At 36.8% G+C, this 27,877-nt stretch overlaps 1 protein-coding gene across 1 annotated transcript; it reads left to right on the top strand.

The window, feature by feature from the left end:
* The first annotated feature begins 1,915 nt into the window (after window positions 1-1,915).
* SUB1 (SUB1 regulator of transcription) lies at window positions 1,916-27,721 on the top strand. The gene is made up of 5 exons (XM_036765031.1): window positions 1,916-1,971; window positions 6,312-6,384; window positions 8,736-8,855; window positions 20,228-20,336; window positions 23,792-27,721. The coding sequence occupies exons 2-5, from the start codon at window positions 6,313-6,315 to the stop codon at window positions 23,869-23,871; spliced, it is 381 nt and encodes a 126-aa protein (XP_036620926.1). The 5' UTR covers window positions 1,916-1,971; window position 6,312; the 3' UTR covers window positions 23,872-27,721.
* The last annotated feature ends 156 nt before the right edge of the window (window positions 27,722-27,877 follow it).

The raw sequence follows: 27,877 nt of genomic DNA on the forward strand, positions 1-27,877 counted from the left end.
TGACTAAATTGCCAGAGACCAAAGGGTATAGAGAAACACATGTGCTTTGGCCCATTGCTAAAAAGCAGCCCCCAATATTATGTCATTTGCAGCCCAGTGGGTACCCCTTTCTCACAAGGAGCTTTTGCTCTAGATTTATTTAATTTGGATTTAGTATTAGGGAGTCTGAGTCCAAAGAGAGGGAGACAGGCTTTTCTCTGCTTTCTCTGACTCAGTATGCCCTTCTCCCCCACCTTGAGTTATTCTACCAAAAGTGGCTCATTCTCTCATTATGCTTATTACAATTGCTATCCAAATTCTACCCATCTTTTAATGTATAGCTTTAGGCCTGCCTTTTCCATGATGCCTTTCTAGAATGCACTAGACCATAATGAGTTCTCTTTTCTCTGAACTTGAATGGAACTTAAAAAACAGTGTTTTGTGATATCTTATATTCTTCCATTAAAAAAAATCATCTGGGAACACAGATTCATTTAAAAATATTGACCTGGGCATGGAGGGGGGTGGTGGGGGAAATTCTAGCATGGATTGGTAGTTGAGACGCTTATGAAGAGGCACTGTGGCATGGTATTAGGTACCTGTCAGACTCCCAGGGTTTGCATGGCCCAGTTACATACTGGTGGGGGAGGTGCTTCCCTGACTGCCTGCAGCACTTGGCATCCTTCAGATCAGTGGGCAAGACTCTTCCAGGAGAAGCAGAGACACCTTTGGAACCACAGGTTGTAGACATGCAGCTTGCTCAAACAGGAAGGGATGGAGGAAAAAGGGCCAAGGGAAGGAATCCTTATTGTGGGACATATTCCTGGGAGTTCCCATCTTTCCTAACAAAATTACTGGCAATTAATCCTGACATTTACACGGTACTTTATGGCTTTTAGGGTTCTTTCAAACATCATCTCTTTGGAATTTACAAATTCTTTTGTTTAACAAAGGTATTACTGTACTGTTGTCTGGTACTGTTACTTAACTCTTGGGCAACTATTTACCTTCTTACGTGGGCATGTCTTGTTTGCCCAACTAGATTAAAGTCTTGAGGCTAGGGACAGTACATTATAGCTCTTTTGGAACAATAGTGATAGCATAAGTGGGAGAGGACTATACTGTAGTGGGTAGAGGGCCAACCTTAAAACCAGTCCTACTTCTAAAATTTACTGTCTATGGGACCCTGGGTCATTTAGTGTCTCCGTGCTCTTGCATCTGAAGCTTTCAGTTAATTTGCACTGAGAGGGAGTTTCTTCACCTGGGAGTTTCTATACCAATGAAATCATGGGTTTAGTCTCTACTGAACAATGCTATCCACTTTTATACTCTCTTATAGTTTAAAATCAGTTTTGTGCAGTGTCCCATAAACTCACAGATTCAGAGCCGGAAGTCAAGTCAATAAGCATTTATTAATGGAAGGGAACTTAGAGACCATCTAGTCCAAATCTCTCATTTTATGTGAGGAATTGACAGCAGAGAGGTTAAGTGAATTCCTTTTGAGGTCACACAGAGGTAAATTGGCAGAGCTGGGATTCCAAACGGAGGTGCTAGCACTTTGTCCACTCTTCCAAGATGTCTTTTTTTAATGGTATGTTCTTAATAAATATTTATTGAAAGACTTTTTCTGCTTTTGGTGTCACCCAGTCAGCTCTGGAATCAACAGAACCCTTTGCAAGAAGCCTGTCAAGGGTGGGGATGATGGGATGATGCACTACACTATTTTGCTCCTTCCTTCCTCCCTTCCTTCCTCCCTTCCTCCCTTCCTTCCTTCCTTTTCCTTCCTCTTCCTTCCCTTCCTTCTTGGAAGCGGTCCCTTTAAACACCTGGAAAAGGGCCTCCGGTTCGCTCAAAAGGACACTCCCCCACACCTAACATATCCCTGTCCCCGCCCCCAAGGGAGGAGGGGCGGGACAACTCTTTCCTTTCGTCATTTCCGGCTCCCTGTCACTCCCAAGCTAACAGCAGAGTGTGCGGCCGCAGGAACGGAGCGTGAGTCATCGAGGCCGGCGCCTCCTGCCCTCCCCTTCCCTTCCCTCCGCCGATCGCGCCGCTCCGGGGCACCATCCAAGGCCGGGGGACCTCGGCGCCGCCGGAGCCCGTGCGTGCCGTGGGCCGAGCGGCCGCTTCGGGTCCCGGGACGGGAAATGGCGGAGTCCCTGACCTTCTCTCGGCTCCCACCCTCGGGAGGCGGACCCCACGCCCCGCGCCCCCGGGGTGGCCGAGGAGGAGGCAGCGGCCGTGGCTGCAGCAGTAGGCGCCTCCAGGGGCGGGACCCGCTGTCGAATCCTTGGCTCTTAGGAAGAAACCTGGGCCCCCGAGGGTGGCGGCGGATGGGCCGCGGGCCCAGGGCTGGGGGCCGGGGCTGCAGCGCGCTCTGCCACGGGCAGGGACCATGCGGCAGCGCGGACCACCCGGCCTCCCTCCCTCCGCCCGTGGTTCGTGCCGCGGGCTCGTGCTGGGCTGGAGCGGACGGGGAGTGGGTCCAAGGGATTGGGGGAGGGCTGGTCTTGGCCTTGGGCGGGGGGCAGGGAAAGGAAACGCATTGAAAGGAGAGAAGGAGAAAATGGCGCTTGGAGCAAGTCCCTCCCCTTACCACACACAGAGTCTCCTCGGCTCCTCTCCAGCCATCCCACCCTGGTGGGCCCCCAACCCTCCTCCCACCACCACCCTCCCTCAGTCCCCTCCCCCCCATGTCCCCCACTACCAGCCCCTTCCCAGCTGCTTGATGCACCGCGCATCTCCTCCCCAAGTCGTCCTCCCTAACCTTCCATCTTTCCGCAGTTTCTCTTCTCCTTTTCATGTATGATTCCTGGCCTTCTAGTGCTGATTTTCCTCATTTATCACCATCCCCCTCCTCCTTCTCCTCCTCAGTTTCCTTCTTTCTTCACTCCCCCTCCCCCGCCCCCATCCATCCATTCTGAAAGACAAGACACCTTTCTTCACATTGCATGCATTGTATAACCTATCCAGGACAACCTTCCCCTCCTGCTTAAATTAGGTGGGATTAATGCTGGGTAGATACTGTTTAGGAAAAAAAAATTAAAAGCGCTTAGTTGCTTTCTTTGAGAAATGCTGTCTTGACAGAATGAATATGAATTGAAGCTGGTTTGGTGGTAGGGCTTTGGTTATTTTGAGTTTGCTTTCTTTACCGTTTAGCTAGTTCTTAATCTAGATGAAAGCTGTACTGCTGTTTTGAGATAATGCTTGTGGTGAAGAGTACTAAATAATCTTCCAGGGAAGTGTTTACTAAAGGAGTTGGGTGAGATTGTGCTTTTGGTAGTTAAGCGAATTGCAGTGGCTTATATTTAATTCATGATCTTTCATCCTTGCAGAATACTGGCTCCTAGAGCAGGTAATTGAAGTCAGTCTATTGACACCTGATTCAGGGTAGTGGTAAATAGTGTGTTTTAAGAGTTTGGCCACTTAAAGAAGGTGAATATGAACAATGGTAGTATCCTGTCTTTTTTCTCTTCACCTTCAGGATTTTAACAGTCAAAATTGACAACTATTTTGAGTATATGATATGTACTTTTGGAGTAAGCTACCGGTGGAGGATGTCCCAGTTTTTTATTTTTACCTTGACCTAATAAGGAATATGTTGAAGCTTATTTAGCATATATTTTCAGCTATAGACAGCTGGTTAGTAATGATTGACTTGAGGAAGAAATTGGAGATGTTCTCATTACTTTGATTTTCTAGAAAGGAAAAAGAGGTAGAATCTCAAAATACCCAATTTGGTTTCTACCTACTAGTAAGGCTATCTTGAATTAAAATCTGAAGTGTCATGGCAAGATGAATTGTTTTTCTAAGTGTAGGGATATTTTGAAGTGGGTGTAACATAGTTGGTAATTGTTCTGGTTTATTATAGTCTTAGGAACTGATTACTTATAATTTTGTGAATTGTGAAAGCCTATAATTAGTACAGGGTTAGCACTAGGTATGAAAAGAAAAGTGACAGGTTACATTGATTACCAGATAATGCTTTGTCTTAATGCTATGTGAAAATTAAGAATGTGTTAATAAAATTATTATGAAATGTTATGACAAATATATCTGCATATAAGTTAGTAGAGTCTTACTACTCTCTTACTCAGAATCCTTTAATATTTCATCATTGCCTTCAGCTTGGCATTCTAGGGCCTTCATGTTCTAGGTATCTTACATTAAAAGGAGGCTGAATTCAAATCAAATTACCTGCTTTTTCCTGAATGCACACTTTGCATGTTTCAAAGTGCTAAGCCTCGAGTCAGGAATACCTGCCTTAAAATCCAGCCTTAGCCTAAGTCACAACCTCTGCCTCAGTTTCCTCAACTGTAAAATGGCGATAAGATTAACACCCACCTTCCAGGGTGGTTGTGAGAATTAAATGAGGTAATACTTGTAAAGTGCTAACCACAGTGCCTAGCACTTAGTAGGGGCTTACTAAATGTTTTTCCCTTTTCTTTCTTTGAACTTATTTTTCCCTTATACTGTTTTACCAATTCAGACCTTCTAGTGCTTCCTATTTCAGAAGACTTTCCAGTTGTATATAATCTCTCCTTACTCTGAGTTAAAGAAAATGTTAGAACTGGAAAGGACCTTAGGCATCATCCCTCAGTCAACAAAGATTTACGAAGTGCTATGTACTCAGCCCCACACTGATGAAACCACTTGCCTAAGGTCACTCAATAGGTTAGTTTCTAAGCTGAGATTACTTAAACAACTAGCATTTATATAGCCTTAGAGGTTTGCAAAAGTGCTTGACAAATACCTAATTTTATGCTCTCAGCAAGGCTGAGAGATAGGTGTTATCATTATCCCCAGTTTACAGATAAGGAAAAAAAGGCAAATGCAGGTTAAGTGACTTACCCAGAGTCACACAGCTAAGTTAAGTGTCTAAGGTGGGATTTTGAACTCGAATCTTCCAGACTCCTGCTCCTTGCCAGTGAGCTTTACACTGTAACCGTCTCTGAATTTAGTAGTATCTATCATGGTCTTCTTTTATTATAGTCATTTGTGTACTTACCATCTCTCCCCACTGTATGCTCTCTTCCCCCTTTTTCCTCTCCTGCTCATTTCTTTGAAGACAGCAGTAATGCCAGTCTTTATATCTATCACAAGAATATTTTGCACATAGTAGGCACTCAGTATTTGTTGATTGAAATAATGTAATCCTATACAGTGAATAATCCTGAATTTCAAATGCTTCCTCTGACCTTATATCTCTCCTTAACAAATATCTTATTGTGTGTGCTCTTTGCTTTCCTAGTGAGAAGTAGGACAGCAGAGCCCAGCTGAGTAACCCACAGTTCTTTTGTTCCAGCTTCACACAGTTTATTACCACCTCCCTTCTTTCATGCTATCCTCAAATACCTTGCTCCTTTCCCCCCTTATCTCAGTCTCCACTACTACCATCCTAGCACAAAGCCCTTATTTACACCCATCTGGGCTATTGCAGAAACCTCCTGTGGTTTTTCTGCCTTCATTCTCTTCTAATCCATCTTCTAAATTTTGTTACTCCTAGGCTATGTGGTTCCTTGAATTGCCTATTGATTTTAGACATCTTTGGCATTCAAGGCACTCTTCAATTGGATGTTCACTCTAATTTTCAACATTATTTTGTAACATTTTCCCTATTTTAAATGTTCCAAATGCTGCTACTTCCTTCATGAAATTTTCCCTGATACTAAGAATCTTCCCTTTTGTACCTATCATAGCATTTTGTTTTGTATCTCTCTTAACATAATGTAGTAGGATGATAGATTTAGAGCTGAGAGGGACCTTTTACAGTTGAGGATCCCAGATAGTAATTTGCCCAAGGTGGGTGGTAAGTGACAAAGCCAATATTTGAACCCAGTTACTTTGACTCCTAATCCAGCACTCTACGTTGTATGACACTACAGAATTTAATGTGTGTATGTATCCCCTTCCTCCCCCACCCCCCATAGGGTAGGGGGCCTTGTCTTTAATTTTTTCTCTCTCACAATAAATGTTTAACATTTGTTAAATCAAGTTGAATAATAAGCTCAAAAAAATCCAGGAGCATGGAGGAAAATGTTGGTGTTTGTATTTCACTTCCCTCTTTGCTTCCCCTGGGTTCAGGATACTTTTTTCACTTGGTAATTTACGGCTATACTCTGTTTTGTTTAGTTCACACAGACCAGAAGTGTGATTTCTAGCAATGTACTTATCATAGCACTCCTACTGCAATAGAGATTGACTATAACATAATGATTATTTGTAATAGAATTTGGCCCGTGGCTCCTCTATGGCATGAAATTAAGTTAAAATGATTAGAATACATTTTAAATTAACTTATAAGACATTCTTACAGTATATTTTCTTTCTAGGATGCCCAAATCAAAGGAACTTGTTTCTTCAAGCTCATCTGGGAGTGATTCTGACAGTGAAATTGACAAAAAGGTGATCATTTGAAACAGTTCATTTGCATAATGTCTGTGGTGGTATATCTGTCTAAAAGTGGTGTGCTGTGCTTCCTTTTTTGTACCAAGAATTATAGGATTTCAGAATTAGAAGCGATCTTAAAGATCGCGAAGTCTTCTAGTTTACAGATGAGCAAGTGACATATTAAAAACCCAGAACAGGTAGCACGTGGGAGAGCTAAGTTTGGAACCAGGGTCTTCTGATTGCAAATCTACAACACTAACATATATCTCTATAGGACAATGGAAGGAGCTACTATTTGCTCTCATTTTAAGTCTTAGGATATAATTTTCCTTTGTAGAATGTTGAGATCTATCAGTGTGTATGTCAAAGGTCTGTGATTTTACTGGTATGGAACGGATCACTGCCTTTATTTCTATAGTTTAGTAGAATTCTTAGAGAATTGTGTGAGGCTTAGAGAGGTGTTAAGTCATTTATCCATGGTCACACAGCTGGTAAGTGTAAGAGGTTGATTGGAACCCAGGTCTTCCTTCCTCTTTAAGTTTAGCATTCTGTTCTTTCTTCCATGATGCCTATATTCAGTAATGAGACTAGACCATCCTTGAATTCTCGTACCCTGCTGTTGATTTTATAGGCTTAACCACCATTCCCAAGCTATTGTTTAACATTATCATGTTAATTTTGTCTATAAGAATTATTCAAATTTTATATTTGGTACACTTTGCATTGTGTATATTTTGAATGGAACTATTTATTTGTAAGCAAATATGAAGAAATAGGTCAAGTTTTCCGTTAACTTTACTCCTTGTTTGTTGAGGTTACTACCGGATAATCTCAAGGAGTACAATAATCTTTCTATTCCGGTCAAAATAATGTTTTTTCAAACTTATATTAGATATCCGATTGGAATTTTTTTAGCTGTCAATTTCTTCTGAAAGCATTTTATTTCCAGCAACAGTAACCTGACTGAACTTGTTTGTGTTATGCTATAGGCACATGCAATATGTAGACTTAGGTCTTTGGTGTTCCAGTTTTTTCATCTGTTGCATCTGTTTGTTAAATGAAAATGAAAGAATTTTTAAAAAGTTGTATCTAGTTATTTAGAGCCTTAAAAAGATAATAGAGATCTTTTACCCTCAGTGCTTATTAAACAAAGCTTTGATATTCAAGAAGATGGAATAAAGGGGAAACCTCTTGATTTGACTAAAGTGCTTTTAATTTACCCATTAACAGGCTTCTGTATGATTTAATTTTAACTACTTAGATCTAAATGGTACTACAAATCCTGACTGTGCTTCACTTTAATTCATTGAAGCTTTTAGTTTTCTTTCATCATACCCAATAAAATGCTGAGTATAATAATTTTATTCATATATTGAGAGACATTATGGTTTAGTGCTTGAGTCTCACTTCTCTGATGCGTAGTGGCAATGTAACATTTCAGTGCTTTATGCTCTAAGTCTATAAGTTATAGAACAGTTTCATTCCTATTGGTAGAAGTTGTTCCCTGGCTAGGAATTCCCAGTACCAGTGAAATCTCACTGGTTTGGTGTCTCTTGTACTCTCCCATAAAATTTTTTTTTTTTCCAGTTAAAGATCATGACTGCCCTCTACTGATTTGGAAAAGGACTTCCTTTAAATACTATTAGGGCTTTTTGGCTAGTTTTCAATGACTATTTAGAAAGCTTTTAATATAACACTGAAAAATGTCATTATTTTGATGATTTCCATAATATTACACAAGTTCAAGATGTTAACTTTAAGAGCCCAGCCCAAAATATGTCTTTATTTTGTTCTATTCAGTATGTGGTAGGAGTGTTCTAAGTTGCCCTCCTCATTCGTTTACTATATACTGTGTGATTTGCTCTAAATAAATAATAAACAATTTAATAACTAATATAACTTAATGGGTCACAAATTCCAGTCATGGTTTTACTCTTTATTCAAACGGTATTTCAAATAGCGACTTCAGAAGACTATTGATTAAGAATGTCTCATACTTCTCAATGGAGTTGGTGAACTGTCAGAATTGGCCAATGGACCAATGTGCTGATTGCTTTCTTGACTGTACTTATTTGTGGTAAGGGAGGGAGCTTATTTTCACAGGAAGGCATTGGAAAATTACAGTGACCTTAAAGAAAAAAGTGCAAGTAATACATTTGAATAAGAAAGAAAACCCACTACCTAGTTTGTATGTATGGATTGAAGACTATGTTCCTAATGAATAAATGAGGTTATTCCTTTTAAAACATTGCCCCACATTTGAGATTTTGGTTCTTTGTGGTTTTATCAACTGTGGCATCATGTTGAACTTAAAAATACATTTTCTGTTTGCATACTTTGACCATATTTAAAATTTGTATTTTAAGGCAAAGAGGAAAAAGCAAGCACTTCCAGAAAAACCCATAAAGAAGCAAAAGACAGGAGAAAGTTCTAAAGCACCAGCTTCGTCCAAGCAAAGCAGCAGCCGAGATGATCATATGTTCCAGGTAAATCTGACAGTTATGTATTCTTAGAATCAGAATAGTTCCCATATATTTTGGTGCTAAAGATCATGCAATAAAAAGGAAGTAGAAAGGACATTTGATTTGGAGTGACAGGACTGCATTTTGCATTCTGACTGGTATTTACTACTCTGTAATATTGAGTAAATCACTGGATAAGACACCCTGAATGTCTGCCCTGTGAAATGAAGAGTTTGGTTCTGGTGACTTTCCTACCCTGTCTGATCCTATATAATAATATGACTTTCTTTTGTAGTCATCATCATTGTCTTAGTTGAAACATTTCATTGTTCTTTCAAGTGAAATAGTTGTTTGGACAACACTGAGAATTAGCATAGGATAGTAGCTGGAATATTATGGCTGAAGTTGTGTATGTATTGCTTGATTACTTTGTGAAACACCTAGATGGCAAATTCACACAAAAGAAATGTTACAGAAATTCAAAGTGAAAAATAAATTGTATGTGAGTTTTGAGCTGAGCTTTAAGAGATAGATAGACTATTAATTAGCAAAAAGACTGCATTTTAGCTGAGTTAATGGAATAATCAAAGACAGAAATAGGAATGAATTTGTTATGAAGGAGATGATAAGGAGCCCTGTCTAATTCTGATCAGGAAGGATTATGTGAGGTATATGACTAGGCAAAGTTGTACCTTCATCAGTAGGCCTTGAATGCCAGATTAAGGACTCTGATCTTGTTTTGGTAAGCAATAGGGAGTTTTTTTTTTTTTTAATAGAGCGTAGGGGTCTTAAATAGGGAAATGGTTTGATGAAAGCATTGTTTTAGGAAGAGTAATTTGGATTAGTGTACAGGATGGTTTATTCCTTGGGGTTGGGAGATCATATCACAACTGGATACAAAGACCATTTAGAATACCATATCCTCTTATATGTATCTTGCATCTACCTATTTATTTATATATTGTATACCCCATCACTTTGCCTTTAAGTAATTATCTGATCGTGTTGCTCCCATGGGCCCCCCTATTGCCTCTTATTGCGTTTTGCCTATTGCCCATATGCCTCTAAGATAAATCTTTGTTCCTTATTCACATTTCCTTGGCCATCTCTCCATGCTTAGAATCTATTCTTTCTCTTCCTCATAGAATCCTTCTGTTCCTCCAAAACACAGCTCAAACATCATCTTCCGCATAAAGCTTTTTCTGATACTCCCAATGCCATTGCCCTCCCTTCAAAACTACAGTTTATTTTTTTTACTTTGTATTTATTCTCTTTATATTCTGTTTGTACTTAGATAAGCACTTGTCCTCCCAGTTAGAATGTAAACTCCTTAAAGAGTAGAGTATTTCATTCTTTGTAGTTGAATCCCCATTAGGTGCTTAATAAATATTTGATTGATCCACCTAGAAAAAAGAATGTTAAAGGTAAGGGACCAGAGTTCTCATTCTTTAGCGTTGTTTTCTTTTACATTATTGTGATCATTGTGGTGTAACTTGTTTTAGTTCTACTTACTTTTTTCAGTATCAATTTCTCAGTATTCCCAGATTTCTTTGAATTCTTTATAGTCTTCATTATTTATGGTTTTTAACAGGACATTCTGTACTAGAATAAATGAGAAGTCGTGGCCTGAAGTGTAGATTTTTGGGTATCATTGGTGAAAGTGGAAATTTTAAGGTTGGTTGAATTCTCTGAAGAAGTGAGTATAGGCAGAGAGGTGTAAGAGGCTTCTATGAAAACTTCTATGAAAACTTGCAGCCAATATGTAGAAGGTAGAAGAGCAAGGAAGATGTAGGTTAAGAGAGAAGAAGAAAATATGGAGGGTAAAGTATCACAGGATAGAAGAATGTGAGTTTCAAGAGGGAGATATTTATCAGCTATATCAGAAATAATAATGGATGACCTTTATGTAGTGCTGTAAAGTTTTCAAAGCATTTTACATGAATTATTACATTTGATTGTCACAGTTGTTTTGGGAAATACTAGAGATATTACCATTGAGGTTTTATACATGAGATGATGTGGCTTCAGAGATATTAAAAGATTTATCCATACTTACACAAATAGTATGTATTTAAAGTGAGATTTTTAACCCAGGTGTCTCTAGACTCTTAAATGTCAAGGCTGCCTCTCCAAAGAGAAATAAGGATGCATAAAAAGTGATTGTATTTTGAAAAAAGGAGTTCATTAGTGACCTAGACCAGTTTTAGTTGTCCTGGAAGAAAATTTAAGGACCAGGAGAAAGATTGCCACTCTTATTCCCTCAACCTCTGAAAAAAGTCTGTTCTGGAGGAATAAAACAAGTGACAACAATCATAAATTACAGCAAGAGAGATTTTCTCTTAGGTACAAATAAGGACTTTATGACCGTAAAGTTTTTTAAAGTACATTTTTGTTAGTCAAAGGTTATTATAGGTTTTAATTCAGTGAAGCAGTCTTGTAAAAAAGAAATCCCTCTCTAATGACTTAGAATCCTGTCTCTAGGGACAAGTAAATAGATTTGATGAGTACTAAGGGTCTCTTTGTGAAGCTGAATACACAGTTATTAGTGATGCCTGTATGAGCCAGGGCCTGTTTCTGAAGAGCTGATCAAAGTTGTTTAGAGATAACAAGTAACCAGTTTGCCCTTTTTGTATGTTGGGAGGACTGGGGGGAGGAGAAGGTGTTTCATATTTTTCCCATCTTTTCAGCCTATGAGCAAAGCAAAGGGTAAAATAACATAACTAAAGTTACCTTATAAGCCTGAAATTTAGGAACATGCTTTGTGAGATTGTATAATGTTTATATGCAATTTAGAATAAAAGTAATAATTCCTTGTTGTTAATCTAAGCTATACATAGAGGAGATATTTGCCAGAGTGGGAGTATGGAGTCAAGGTATTTTGAAAGGTAGGGCTGGGGGTACATTCACTTAGTGTTCTGACACTTGAAATACATGATAGTAAGATTTTTTTCCATTTCGATGTTGAAATGGTAGTATCAGAACTCTTGTACTTGACATTGGTTTAATAAATGTAAAAAAGTACTCTAACACAGTTATCACTCAATATCAAATATCTATTTAGCACCTACTATGTGTCAGGCACTGTGTTAGGTGTTGAGAATACAATTATAAAGAATGAAATAGTCTCTACTTTCAGTGAGCTTATATTCTAATGGAGGAGATAAGTAGTACATATAAAATATATTTATCATAAATATAAAGTTAATAAATACAAATATATGCAGTTAGTTAAAGTGGTTAAATATGAGGTGGTTTTAGAAGGAGGGCTCTGGCAGTTGGGAGTATCAGGAAAAGCTTCTTGCAAAAGATGGTGCCTGAGCAGCATGTTCTAGGAAGGATAGGGGCATTAAGGCAGAGGTAAGGAGGGAGGGCATTCCAGGCATGTGGGATTGGCCAGTGTGAAAGTATGGAGACGGAATGTGAAGTGTTGTGTATGAGGAACAGGAAGAACAATTTGGATTGGTTACAGAGTATAGAAGGAGGAGGAATGTATAGTCAGTCTGAAAAAATAAATTGGGGATCAAGTTTTTACAGGCTTTAAAAACTGAACAGAGAAATTTACATTTTATCCTAGGAAGACATTGGAGTTAGTTAAATTGGAGACTTGAGGTGGGGCGATTATAACAATCTAAGTGAGAAGTGATAAGGGCCTGAATTGAGGTGGCAACTGTGTGAATGGAGAGAAAGGGGGTCAGATGTGAGATGTTGTGAAGATAGAAATGACAGGATTTGCTAATGATGAGGGAGAGTGAGGAGTCCAGGATAATACTGAAGTTATGAACTTGGGAGACTAGAAGGATGGTGTGCTTTCAACAGAAAAAGTAGAGGAGTTTGGAAGAAGAGAGGGTTCAGGGGAAAGATAATGGGTTCAGTTTTGGACAGCTTGAGTTTTAAAATGATCCTGGGATATCCAATTTGAAATATCCTAAAGGAAATTGTTGATATGGGTCTGTGGTTCAGGAGAAAAACTGGGGCTGATTATGTAGGGAGTCATCTGCTTAGAGAGGATATAGTTAAACTCAGGTAAACTTATGAGGTTAACAAGAGAATGTCAGGGAGAAGAGAAGAGATCCTTGGACAGAAGAGTACCTGCTCTTCGGGGGAGGGGCATGATGTGCCAGCCAAAGAGACCGAGGAGAACAGAACCAGGAAAGAGTAATGTCACAAGAACCCTGAAGAGTAGAGACTCTAGGAGGAGAGGGTGGTTAGCTCTGTCAGATTCAGTAGAGAGATGGAGAAGAATTAGGACTGAAAGACCATCTGATTAGATGATTAAGAGACAGTTGGTAACTTGGGAGAGAATAATTTTAGCTGTGTGATGAGATCTCATTTTAGGATAACTAGGTTGTAGATTTAGAGCTGGAAAGGACCTTAAAGGTCATTTGGTGACAGTTTAGAGTATAATGTACCCATTATACTCTAAAGGAATCTTTATATGAACAGACTGAGATTTTAATTTTGCTTTTTTGATCAACACATCACATTACTAATTCATATTGAGTTTGTAGTCCACTAAAACTCAAGATCTTTTTCAGACGAAATGTTACCTAGTCAGGTCTCCTTTATCATCCTGTACATGTGGAGTTGATATTTTATACCCAGTGTAAGACTTTATATTTATTCCCGTTGGTTTTCTTCTTACTAGATTTAGCCCAGTGTTCTAACTTGTCAGGATCTTTTTGGATTCTCACTCCATTATCCAGTGTTAGTTTTTTCTCCCAGCTTTGTGTTAACATGTAAATTTCACAGGCATCGCAGGTGGTAAAGGCCTGGCCCTTTGAGTGCAGAGAAGAGGATGAAGGGAAGAGTTGTTGTGGAGGGAGAAATGATAATTCTTGGCAGTTGATTAAGTATTTTAGGGATATGGAAAATGCTGAATTGAGGATGACTCAGACTGTAGGGCCCTTAACAGAAATGGAGGGATTTGGAAGAGGGTATAAGTTCTATTTTAGACATGTTTGAAATATCTTGGAAACAGATAGATATCCCTATATAGGTGCTTTACTGCAAGAAAAACCATCCTTGTTAGACTTAACATGAACATGGGAATTTTTGAATATAATTCTAATATGATCCTGTGGCATGGAAGTGATCCCTGGATTCTGAAGGTTGCGCCACTGGAGTGTAACCTCTGGAAAGTAGGAAGTAAGCTGGGAAAGGCTTTGGATACAGGTTGGGCCACAGTCTGCTGTGTAAGGACCCCTCTGATTTAAGTTTGAAAAGGCCTGTTGCTAGAAGACTGCCACCAAATGATTTCTTTTAACATAGTAACTCATGAAATAATCTCTAAGGTGTGAAATCAAGGTGTGAAGTCATAGTACTATATGTGTCATCTATACAGGATCATCTATACTGATCAATTTACTACTATTTTGAAGTAAATATGTTATTTCTAAAAATGACCAAATTTTCTATTTGAATCCAAGGCACATTGTTCATCATCACAGAAATACAAATCTATGCTCTAACCACTGATACCAAAGAGGCATTAGTTCTATGAAGACCTACATCATCATCTAGGAAAAACACCAAAAAAAGATGTCACATTCATCTTAAGGGTTTGGAATGCTAAATTTTAGTAGGAAATCAAAAGATAATTGAAATAACAGGCACATTTCACCTTGGAGTACAAAATGAAGTAGGGCAGAGACTACTAGAGTTTTGTCAAGATAACTTGCTGGTCATAACACTCTTTTTCAACAACCCAAAAGGCCTCTCTACACATGGACATCACCAGGTGGTCAGTATAAAAATCAGATAGATTATATACTTTGCAGCCAAAGATGAAGCTGTATACAGTCAGTTTAAACAAGACTTGGAGCTGACTGTGGTGTAGTTCATGAGTTTCTTATTGCAAAATTCAGACTGAAGTTGAAGCAGTTAGGGAAAACCATCAGACCGTATGTTTGCTCAGTCATTTTTTTCAGTTGTGTCCAACTCTTCGTGACCCCCATTTAGGGGTTTCTTGGCAAAAATACTGGAAAGGATTGCTATTTCCTTCTCCGGCTCGTTTTACAGATGAGGAAACTGAGGGAAACAGGGTTAAGTGATTTGCCCAGGGTTACACAGCTAGTGTCTGAGGTGGGATTTGAACTTGGGAAGATGAGTCTTCCTGACTCTAGGCCTAATGCTCTATCCAGCGTGCCACCTCGCTGTCACCTATTAGACTATATAGGTATGACCTAAATAACATCCCTTATGAATAAGAAGTAGAGATTTCAGAGATAGATCTGATAAATATTGCCAGAGTGCCTGAAGAACTGTGGACAGAGGTTTGTGATATTGTATGGGAGGCAGCAACAAAAAAACATTCCAAAGAAAAAGAAGAGTGAGAAAGCAAAATGGATGTCCGATGAGGCTTTACAAATAGCTGAGGAAAGAAAAGTGAAAGGTGAAAGAGAAAGGGAAAGATATACCCAACTGAAGGCAGAATTACAGAGCATAGCAAGACAGATAATGTTTTCTCAAATGAACAATGCAAAGAAATAGAAAAAAACAATGGAATGAGAAAGACATCTCTTCAAGACGATTAGAGATATCAAGGGAGATTTCATGTAGAATTGGCATGATAAAAGACAAACATAGCAGAGATTTAACAGAAGCCGAAGAGATTAAAAAGAGGTGGCAAGAATACACAAAAGAACTATGCAAGAAAGATCTTAATGTCACTGATAATCAAGATAGTGTGGTTACTAATCTAGAGCCAGACCTCCCGGAGAATGAAGTGAAGTGGCCCTCAGGGAAGCATTGCTAACAGTAAGGCTAGTGAAGGTGATGGAATTCTAGCTTAAACTATTTAAAACCCTAAAAGATGATGCTGTTAAAGTGTTGCATTCAATATGTCAGCAAATTTGGAAAACTCAACAGTGGCCACTGCATTGGGAAAGATCAGTTTATATTCCTATCCTAAAGAAGGGCAATGCCAAGGAGTGTTCAAATTACTGAACACTTGTGCTCATTCACACTCCCAACAAGGTTATGCTTAAGATTCCACAAGCTAGGCTCCAGCAATATGTGAACTGAGAATTACCAGAAAGACAGGCTGGTTTTTGAAGAGACAGAGGCACTAGAGACCAACTTGCCAACATTCGCTGGACTATTGAGGAAGCAAGGCAGTTCTGGAAAAGCATCTACTTCTGCTTCATTGACTACACTGAAGCCTTTGACTATGTGGATCACAAGTCCTCAAAGAGATGGGAATACCAGATCATCTTACTTGTCCTTCAGGAACTTGTATGTGGGCCAGGAAGCTACAGTTAGAACCAGACATGGAACAGCTGATTGCTTTAAGATTGGGAAAGGAGTAAGACAAGGCTCTACAGTGTCACCTGATTTATTTCACTTATATGCAGAATACATCATTTGAAATGCCATGCAGGATGAAGCAAAAGCTGGTTGCAGTGACAAATATCAACAATCTTAGAAATGCAGCAGATAGCTTTCTGTTGGCAGAGAGTGAAGAAGAATTAAGAAGCCTCTAGATGAGGATGAAAAAAGGGGGTATAAAAGCTGGCTTGAAGCTTAATATTAAAAAAAAAAAGCAACAAACTAAGATCTTGGCAACCAGTCCCATCATTTCCTGGCAAATAGAAGGAGGAGAAATGGAAACAGTGTCAGATTTTATAAATTCTTGGGCCCGAAGATCACTATAGATGGCAACTGTAGCCATGAAATTAAAAGACACTTGCTCCTTGGAAGGAAAGTTATGGTAAACCTGGATAGCATACCAAAAAAGTAGAAACATCACCTTGCCAACAAAGGTCCATGTAGTCAAAGCTATGGTTTTTCATATAGCAATGTATGGCTGTGAGAGTTGACCTAAGAGGAGAGCTGAGCATCACAGAATCAGTGCTTTTGAATTGTGGTGTTGAAAAAGACATTTGAGAGTCCCTTGGACAGCAAGGAGGTTAAATCAGTCAATACCTAAAGAAATTGTTCACTAGAAGGTCAAATACTAAAGCTGAAGCTTTAATACTTTGCCCACATAGTGAGAAGACAGGACTCACTGGAAAAGACCCTCATGTTTGGAAAGATTGATGGCAAAAGGAAAAGGGGACAGCAGAGGATGAGATGAGTAGGTAGTTTCATGGAAGCAACAAACGTGAACTTGGATAGCTTTAAAGAGGTACTGGAGGATAGAAGGGCCAGGTTACAAAGAGTTGAATGCAACTGAACATCAAAGATCTGTTATGTAAAATTTTTGGTTCAAAAGAAGTTTAAAAATTCATTTCAGGAAAACAATTTTAGGGTTATTCACCAGGCCATAGAAATAGTTGAATTTTCTCTAGCACTTAAACAACTTGACATATAGTAGATAGTTAATGTTTATTATTCTAACAGGTCACTTGCTAGATATATTTTCTTAGTCAATAGCTATTTATTAAGGACTTCTTATGTGCCAAACACTGGGCATGCAAAGACAAAAAAGAAACAATCCCTGGTCTTAAGGTATACCAGGAGACATGTATATGCATAAGAATATACAGAATATGTAAAAGATAATTTGGTGGATTAGAAAAAGCCATGGTCATCTTTTTAAAAATTATCATCCATTAGTATTACCTAAGCTGTTCAGCTTATTTTATGAGCCATTTCTTTAGTCCTTGTTTAAAGCATTTATTACTGTTCTTTCTATGTCACCTTCTTCCATCTTGCAAGGAATGGTAGTTTCCCTAATGTTATATCTTGTATCTTGATCACTTTAGTAATCCATTTAAATTTGTATTTCCCCTAAACAACAAGCGTAGTGATCATCAAAACTTAAAAACGATATCTAAAAGGAAAAACTTTCTTTAGTAGCCCCAATCCATTTAAAACTTCATAACCTCTTTATGCACTCTGGTCCAGCCATACTAGCTTTTTTATTCCTCATGCATGACACTTCCATTTCCCATCTTCCTGCATTCACAGTGCCTCTGTCCCCCATGCCTGGAATGCATGCTCTTCTCACCTCTGCCTCTTAAAATCCCTAGTTGCTTTCAAAACTTATTGGAAGCAGTTTTATGGGAGTCCTTTTCTGATTCTCCCACCTCTAGTTGTGAATGCTCTCCCCATGCCGGTTGCTGAAAATATGATTACTTTGTATGTAATTTTAAAATAATTATATTTTACAAGTTGTATGTGTGGTCTTTTCCTATAGGAAGTAATTTGTTTGAATTTGTATGTTATTTTAAAATATATTTTGCAAGTTGCATATGTGAGACTTTTATTTCTGTCTTGGTATTGCTAGTTACTAGCGTAGTGCTTGTCACATAATAGGCACTTAAAAAAATGCTCGTTGATTGCTGTCTCTCTTCTCTGGAACTAGCATTTGGCTAAAACAAAAAGCATTAAATTCGTGCATTTTATCACTTAGTATCAATTGGGAATAGATGTCCCTGTAGTTTGTACTCTAAAGAATTTTCTTTCAAAGACAAGTTTCCTATACTAATCAAATTTCTAAGGGGATATTTTATTGAACTTGATAAAATAGAATATTGAAGAAAATGATGAAAAGAAAATGAGATCAAGGGACAATAGCATTTCTAGACATCAAACTATTCTAAAGCATCAGTCATCAAAATCATCTGGTATTGATTAAAATATTTGATTGACCATTGGAATATACTAGAAAAGGGAGAATCAGAAATGATGGAACTCAATAATCCAGTGTTTGATAAAGTGGAAAACATAAATTACTTAGGAAAAAACCTTTTGGATTAATTAAAAACTGATGGAAAAACTGGAAATCAGTCAGGCAGAAATCAAGCTTAGACTAATACCTTACACTATACTCTATGCTGACATTTTAATGGACGTGTGACCTTAATATTAAAGATCATATCATAAAAAAATTAGGAGAGAAACAGATCATGTGCCTCTCAAAGCTATGAGTAGAAGTATTCTTAACCAAACAAGAGAAAGTGGCAATTACAAAATACAAAACAGATAACTGATTATATGAAACTGAAAAGATCCTGCACAGACAAAATTAACACATCTAGGATAAGAAAGGAAGTGGTTGAATGGGAAAAAATCTTTGTGTAATCTCTTTGACAAAGGTTTAATATTAAACATGTATAAAGTTGATAAATATGTCTGTATAACTAATATAAACATATAGTGCATACACACACATATATATGAGTAGTAGCCATTTCCTCATAAATAAGTGGTCAAAGGGTATGAACAAACGATTTTCAAAAGAATTGCAAAGTATTCACAAACACATGAAAGAAAACTTTAAGTCACAGTAGGAGAAATGAAAACCAAAACAACTTCTAAGGTTTTACTTCACACTCTGTAACTTGTCAAAGATGACAAAAAATGGCAGTAGTCAATGTTGGAGTGATTATAGAATCATAGGCACACTAATACATTGATAGTGGATCTGTGAAATGGTACAGTCATTTTGGAAAGCAATTTGAAATTATGCAAATAAAGTGATTAAAATGTCCATATCCTATGAACCAGAAACTCTTTTAATGGGCTTATACTCTAAGGAAGCCATCAGTGAGACGAAAGTTCCCATAAAACACCAAAACATTTATAGCAGGATTTTTTGTGATAGCAAAGAATTGGAAACAAGATAGATGCCCATTGGCTGGTGAATGACTAATCATATTGTGGTACATAAATGTAGTGGATATTACTATGCTATTAGAAGTGATCTATGTGATAAATACAGAAAAGCATGGAAAGATCTATATGAACTGATGCAGAATGAAATAAGTAGAGCCAGTTAAACAGTATACGCAATAATTACAACAATATTAAATGGAAAGAATAACCACATTCCCTCCTCCCCCCCCCAAAAAAATCAGAAGTGAATGTAACAGAATAATAAAGATCAAATGTGACCTGAACAAAGATATGTGAGGGGAAACCCATAACCTACTCCTTTGTAGAAGTGACAGGGGTTAACATTATACATGTTTTTGGACTTTTTCCATATGCCAATCAATTGTGTTGATTTTTTTTTTTTTAAATTTTTTAAAAGTACTACTTGATATATGGGATGACTTTCTGAGAGGGAGTTGGTGAGGACACTGGGCATAATTATGATAATGTAAGAAACGTAAGACATCAATAAAAATTTATTTTGACAAACCCAAAATAATAGTTTCTTTTCCAAATTTATTAATACAGATTTTGTAAATATTTTCCTTCGTTCCTAGCTGTTTTTGAAAATATTTGGAAGATTTTTAAGAGAAATTTTATTGGATTTTATTATGTAGATAATTTGACTTTATTGAGATCAGTAGTCAAATAGTAGTCATGAGATTTTTCATAACCAAATAGTAGAATCAGGTAGTTTTAATGAAATATTCAATGATTAATGTAATTTAAGTCTATACACAATTTATTGTGCAAATAAATATCTATAGGAATCTTTCATGACCTTATTTTATTTGCAGATTGGAAAAATGAGATATGTCAGTGTTCGGGACTTTAAAGGAAAAGTCCTAATTGATATTAGAGAATACTGGATGGATCAGGAAGGCGAAATGAAACCTGGTAGAAAAGGTGAGAGTTTTTTTTTTTTTCTTCTTTGAAAGATAACTGTGAGGATTGTTTAGATGGAACTATACTTCTGTGTCTCTAAAGAATACATATACCAGAATATCAAGGGTTCTTGTCTCTATAATTTGCTTAAAACCTAATTGTTCTGATTTCTCATTAGGAAATTTTATCATTAATTATCAAAGTTAAGTAAATCTCCTCTTTATGGACTTATATTAGTGTAAGATAAAAAAAAATCTTTTTCTGAAGCTTCCTTTTGGCTTGTAGATGGGGACTTTAGCTTCTTTTAGGCTATTCCAGTGGGGTCTGTTGTGTTCATGGCAGGTACTACCATACAAGAAAGACTTCAGCTATGGTCATGAAGCCTATCACCAGAAAGTTGGTTACAAAGTGATCAAACTTTTTGGCTACAGAAACTCATGAAACCATCTACTAAGGCAAGGAGGAATTATGAATTATCAGTGGAAAGAGTACTTTCACTTGTGAAATCTTAATGATGTGATTAACTTTATTCTGTTACTCCTTGACACCCTTGTGGATGTGTTCCAGTTAGAAATTTTTAAAAACATGATTTGTTATTGCACAGATTTAAATATTATGTATAGTCATGTAAAGTTTAATGTAACATTTTTTGATCATAGTCTAGAGAACTTCCAGAATGTCCGTTTATAATCCATCAAGTTGATATTTTAATTATTTTTGATTGAAATTATTTTATCTTATGCCATTTCTTTGGATAATTGGAGACCAACTGGACTGTCACAGAATTAGTTAGGAATACTATATTTTTAGGTTCACTTCCCTAGGAGGGACATAGTCTCTGTCTTTGATTTGTAAGAGAGATTAATTGTTGACATTTATCCCTATCTCTGACCTTTCCCTTCTTCATCTTGTCTCAGTCTGTTTTATTGAAATCTTCTTTGTTTATGCAAGAAGCATTAGTTGAGTACCTGCTTTAATGAGTCCCATATTAGGTGCCACAAAGGAAAGAGAAGACTTAATCTTTGCATTTGAATTAGGGAAATAGCTTAATTCATTTTTCAGTTCAGCAAACATTTATTTAAGGGCCATTTGTGTACAGAACATTGTTTGGTGCTTGAGAGATAGAACAGTAATAAAAGTTGGCATGCTTCTTACGGTACTTTAAAGTTTACAAAGCACTTTTTTTGAAATGTGCCTTTGTGGTAGTGCTTGTTATAGATGAGGAAACCGCCTCAGAGTGGTGACTTGCTTGGGAGATCAAATCCCTGTTAAGTTCCAGGAGTTGAGATTCAAACCCAGGGCTCACCTGACTCTAGGACTTAAGGCATGCTACATTATTGAGTTTAGTGGGGGTTGGGGGCAGGGTAGAAGACAGAAACACATATTACTATAACATGCATAATTATTTAAGTTCACTAAGGTGCAGAGCAAAGTATTTTGTGTGGCTTAAGGGAGGGGAGCCATCATTACTAGTGGGAGGTTCCATGGAAGAAGTAGCATATTATTTGGCCTTTAATGAGCAATGGGTAGGAATGCAATAGGTTAAATTGAAGAGAGAGGACATTGCAGGCATAGGGAATAACAATCAGCATTTATATAGTGTTTTAAAATTTTTATAATCAAATTTGATGTTTCACAATGACTCTGGGAGGTAGGTGTTATTATTCTCATGAGTGGTAGTCTTAGGGAAATGTTTAGGGATGAAGATAATGAGCTCAGTTTTGGGCATAGTGATTTAGAAGTACCAGTGGTAATGACATCCAGGTAGAGATTGTATAGAGGTACGTCTGTAGATTAGAAAAGAGATCAGGCTGGAGATTCAAATTGGAGATTTACCTGCATAGAAGGGATTCTTGAAGTTTTGTAAGTGCTTAAGTTTGCATAGGGAAGGAATGCTGAGAAAAGAGAAGAGGGCCAAGGATGGGACTTGGAGAGAACTTAACCCTAACAGGTTGAAAGAGATGGAAGTCTTATTAGGGAGTGATTAGAGAGAGCTTATAAAACCAGTAGTGGTTGGTGAGTCATTGAATCCAAAGTAAGAGTTATTCTGTAATAGAAGCAGTGCACATATCAAACAGTAGAGAACCTTGACAAAGCAGCCACATGAACATATGGGCAACCATTTGGACAGCCTCAAAATATTAACTTGAGACAGAATGCTGCTTATTTTCTCTATTTACCACACTTCCCTGTCATTTGGAGAGTTCCACTTGCTGGCCTCCCTCTTTATATAAAATTTCATTGTCTCGCACGTGATATTGTTAAACTTAATGATTTTTCTATGATATCTATCACTTTCTTTAAATCTTTTGTTCAAATCAAGTCTTGAATATTGGTGTCTCATTTGTCTTCCTTCCCTTTCTGTTTTCAGCAGTAGTCAGGCCAGCATGTTAGTCAGATTTTTTGTTGCTGCAAATGTTAAACTATTTGAATAAATAGCCTTTCCCTAGTTCCTTAATGCATTTCACAGTTTTGTTATTACCTCTGTGCATACAGAAATCTCCAAAATTAATTCTTTTCCTCCACTTATTTACTCATAGAATTCATTAAATATTGGAGGTTTGGAGAATAAGATAGAAAAAGATGTAATACCTGGCTTGATAAGCTTACATTCAAATTTAGACAAGGTGAAAGAGTTTATCACTCTTAATAGTTAATTGTGCCCATAATGGTAACTTTGTACAAAATATGATAATTTGCTAATGTACCACATGTGTGATATGCATGCACACACACACACACGCACATACACATACATACACACACACATACATATGCCATATATATATAGCCCATGCTAACTTTTGGAGATGTGATAGTAAAAATAAAGTTTACTTTCTTTACTATTTCTAGGTTGATTATTGTCCCTTCATTTGTACTGTAGGTTTTGTAACCCCTAGAACTTAGTGAAATTTGACTATTTAGTGTGTTGTATAGTTTTGAGAAATACTACTTAATGTATCCTTCACTATGTGGTCTCCCTGTCCCAAGTTAGCTTCATCAGAGATGTCTTAAGAGTCCTGACCTGGGGCCTGCACCCTAGCAGCTGCTGTGTAACACTCTAGAACTAAGTGATTTACCTGGGTTCTTCTGGGCCTTTGGAGAAAACCTTGCTGGGTGCTGGATTTGGTTGTTATTTAGCTAATTTGTGCATGCTTGCTTGGTTTGCTAATTTCCTGATGATTTGCTCTTATTACTTCCCAAGATTGCATAGGAATGTGTTTAAAAATTGAAAGATACACTAGTCGATCAAAGTGGAGCTGGTGTAAAGAGCAATAATGATCTTGTTTGGCCTGGCCAGAGAGCGCTTTGTGGAGAAATAAAGTACATAGTAGTAATTTTTTAAAAACTGTTAATGGTATTTAAGATTGGTAATAAAAAATTTGAATTGTGATATTTCAGTTGTAAAGTTTCATTTGTAAAGATATGCACTGAAAATAAATTTTAACCCTGTTTTTTAAAAAATTGTGTTTTAGGTATTTCTTTAAATCCAGAACAATGGAGCCAGCTGAAGGAACAGATTTCTGATATTGATGATGCAGTAAGAAAACTGTAAAATCAGAGCCATATGAAACCTGTACTGTTTTAGTTGTTTTAATCAGTCTTTTTACATTGGCTTTTGTTTTCTAAACTATTTGTTTTCCAAGCTATTGTATATTTGGATTGCAAAACAATTTGTAAGATGAATCCTTTTTTTTAAATGTGCATTATTAAAAAGTGTATTCTGAGTGAAGCTAATTGTCTATACTTTATTAAAAAGGAATGCTTTGCATCCACCACCTGGTGTAAAATAAAACCAAGTAATAAAATCTAACTGTTGTGGCCTTGTTTGATTAGAAGTGTTGGTTGCTGGTAAGGCCAGTATTAACAATTTGTAGATCTTTTAGTTTCAGCTCAACTAATGTTAAGGAGGCATTGAATAGCATTGAATTTAACAATAAACATTTGATATGTGAAAGCTAGAGCTTATCATCTTTTCTCTTCAAAATATCCAAATATCCAAAACTGATTTGACTTAAACTTTTTTCACTGTCATAATTTTACTTCTTTTACCCTTTATTTCTTTCATTTTTCCCTAGGGTGGCTTGTCTTTTTGAAACTTAATTTCATTTCTTTCCCTAAATGATATAATGTTAGTTTTTAGAGACTTCAGTGGTATTGAAATACTAAGGTATCACTCACTAAGGTACCAATTGTCAATTTAAATACTGTATGTGGAAGCCTTAGAATTAATTCCACTGTAATAAATATTGCATTACACTTAAAAATGAACATTGCTTGTATTTACTCTAAGCAAGTGTATGTTAATTACCCCAGAGTTCTGTGTAGTTACCAAGCCACCTTGTTTAGTCTGCAGAAAATCATGATATGAAAGTCTTAATTTGCCTTTACTTTTGAAAGATGTTTACAGATTTTAGGATGATGTCTGTAAAATCAGATATTATTGTTAAATTACCTCAGATTAGGATTTAATAAAAATCCAGAAAGTTTACTGGTCCTAACTTTTTATTTTAGATATGGAGAGTATGGAGAGTATATAGACTTTGCCATCCGAGAGTACGATAGTATATAAACTTTGTCATCAGAGAAATAATTACGCTTAACCATGTTGCTATATTAGTATAGTAAACTTTTATAAGAGTAGGCTGATACTTGTTTTCTGTGGTTTCTCCCACATTAGTCTGTTGGGAATGATATTGTTTTGGCCATGCACTTAAGTGCCAGCATGTACCTAAGTGGATTTGATTGACCTACGCTTAGCTTTTAGCTCCTTTTTACCCTATTGTGTCTGAAGAGGGAGGCACAGGAATGGTGAAATAGAAAATGCACAAACACTATGGTGATGGACATAATAGCTATAAGATCTGAAGAGGGCATCGATAGGGGTGTGTGTGAAACCATGCAATACTTGTGGTAATCTTAAAGGGAAATGTAACTGAGTAGTTAGAAAAGATGGGGAGACTAATGGTCATACAGCTTTAGATTGAAGGCAAGTAGGGATAAGAATACTTATATTTTGACTGATCCAAACTTGATAACATTTTTAGAATAGAATATACATTCAGGTAGCACTATGAAAAATGTGATTCTTTTACTGTGGTGGCACTTTAAGATCAATTCATATAACTATGCGATTATGATTTACTCATATATGTTGTTTCTTGAAGGCCTTTTGAGAATAAATTCTTGTTGACAAAGTGGCTTTAAATTTGGTAGCAAACCCCGAATGGCTACTGCCATCAGTCAGCTTAGATATTTGGCAGTGTTTCATTGGTCCTCTGCAAATGCCTAGGAACTCCACCCTTCCTATTAAGTGTATTTGTTTGATTTGCAGTCCAGAAAATATTTTATAGTAGAATAGTCAGGAGCTTAATTTTAAGACTATCTGGCCAATGAATATAGTTGCTGATTCTTAACTGAAAGTTACTCTTTATAAGTGAGATTTTGTACTTTTTAGATGAACTCTTATAGTATCTTACATTACCTGTGATTAAGTAAATACTTTGAGGGAATAAGGAAATTCTTGATATATAATAGTACCTATAATATAGACCAAAAGATTCAAATTGTGTTTCTCTAGGCTGCAATTTTGCCCAATTTTTGAGGGAAGCATCTTACCCTATCAAGTTATCTAAGATATAATTTAAATGCATTGTTCCTTTTTGACTAACAAGAGTGAGTTTTAAAGCAAAGGACTTGAGTTTGGTTGTTAGGGAATAATGAGATGGTGTATTTCAAAGCTTTAAATGGATTTGTAAGCTAACACATTAATAGACTTTGCTATGGTGAAGATGGTGCTGAAATCCATCAGTAATCTAGGTGTTGAGCAGCTTGTTAAAATACCTATATGTACAAGTAGTTGCATTGATATTAGTATTAACTTGTTATCTGTTAAAATGACACATCAAATACACCCACTGAGTATTCAGTACATAGTTAATTTTATTATCGTTTGTGTGGGTTAGGGTGTTGGGACAAGTTAAAGGGAAGCATTACCTTATTCATCATTCTTCAAAATAAAATCCCTTGACAAGTAAAATTTGGCCATGGAAGTAAGTATAACACTTACAGAACTGACGTATTGACATTTAGGCCTCAGTAAATTGCACTATTACTCCAGTGTGCGAACCTGTTATTAATGCAGCAAAAAATTCTCTGATGCATTGTCCCTTTTATGCTTTATAAGTACAAAATGTCTTTCAGAGAAAACCACCTACTTTGTCAGCTCTTGAAGATGTTATGATGACGTTCAGCCTTTTTTTAAATAGAAGAAGCAGTAGCATGTAATGGAGAAAGTGCTAGATGTGGAGTTACTTTTCTCATCTGTAAAATGAGGGGGTTGGACCAGATCATGGCCTATGAAATCCTTCTAAATCTGTGATCTAAATCTATAATCCTGTAATTCAGTCTTGGGCTCTGACACTGACCACGGGCAAGTCATGTCTTTGCATATCAGTTTTCTAGTCTGTAAAATGGACATGATAATAGTTTGTTTCTGGTTGTGAGGAAAGTGCTTTGTAAGCCTTAAAGGAGTGTTTATATAAAAATGCTAAGGATATTTAGAAAAATTAGAAGAAATTTTTTGACTGATGATGAAAGACAGAAACCATCTTTGTAAGTTTATTGCAAAATGTAAGAGGTTATTTGCAATTCAAGCTAATTTCTGAAGTGTTCCTTGTAGTCTGGAAGAAGTGTTTGAATAGCTCCAAAAAACTAAAAACAAATGTGTTGCAGGTGACTAATGCACATTGTCTGTTTTACTGAGTTTTTAGGCAACATTGTTCCTTGATAGCTGTGCATTGTACTTTGGTGGTTTAAGATTTGGTATATAACCCATAAAAATTAAAGCTATCCAATATTAATAAAATTCAGTGTTCAAAAGAATCAAGAGTTGAGTAGATCAGTGTGGTAGATTGACAACTCGGAAACCATATTTGGAATTTGGTGATATAGAATAAAGTCTTTGAATAAAATATTTAAGTCCATTGACTGGTTGAATATACTACATGGTATAGTTAATGGTTCACACTGGTGTAATAGTTTATCATTGATGTATACAGTATGATTTATATCTGATAAATGCCAATAGGCTGAAAAACCATCAATGGGAAATGTAAATACAATTTGAGTATGCCTGTACCATATACTGTTTTTCAGGTATTTCTTCTAATGGAAATGAGGCCAGCAAAACGCTCAAAACTGAAAAATTGTTTGGATAAAACATAAGAATGCTATCTCTAAGGGGTAAAAATTCACAAATTACAAATGTATAATTCTGGTAACTAAAATCAGTTTGTTAATCATTGTGGAATGTCTGTATGCTTTGGTACTGTCTGCCATGGAGAATATAATGCTCCATCTGTGAATATCTTAAATGTTGAAATAAAAATGAGAAATGTGCTGTTTATGTGATCCCAGTTTGACAATTTGAAAATGAATAGATGAGACATCTGTCTTGTGGGTTTTTTTTTTTTTTAACGGAACCTTGTTCTGTATAAGTCCTGTGGAATTTGTGGGCTGGTTTCCCATTCATTATCTCCCAAACCATGTAAATACTTAGC

The sequence above is a fragment of the Trichosurus vulpecula genome, chromosome 1 (genome assembly GCF_011100635.1).
Source record: "Trichosurus vulpecula isolate mTriVul1 chromosome 1, mTriVul1.pri, whole genome shotgun sequence".
Taxonomy (NCBI): Eukaryota; Metazoa; Chordata; class Mammalia; order Diprotodontia; family Phalangeridae; genus Trichosurus; species Trichosurus vulpecula.

Coding starts and splice junctions, on each gene's coding strand:
- SUB1 (XM_036765031.1), top strand. CDS start 6,313: ATGCCCAAATCAAAGGAACTTGTTTCTTCAAGCTCATCTGGGAGTGAT. Junction 8,856..20,227: donor GAGATGATCATATGTTCCAG/GTAAATCTGACA, acceptor TTTTATTTGCAG/ATTGGAAAAATGAGATATGT. Junction 20,337..23,791: donor AATGAAACCTGGTAGAAAAG/GTGAGAGTTTTT, acceptor ATTGTGTTTTAG/GTATTTCTTTAAATCCAGAA.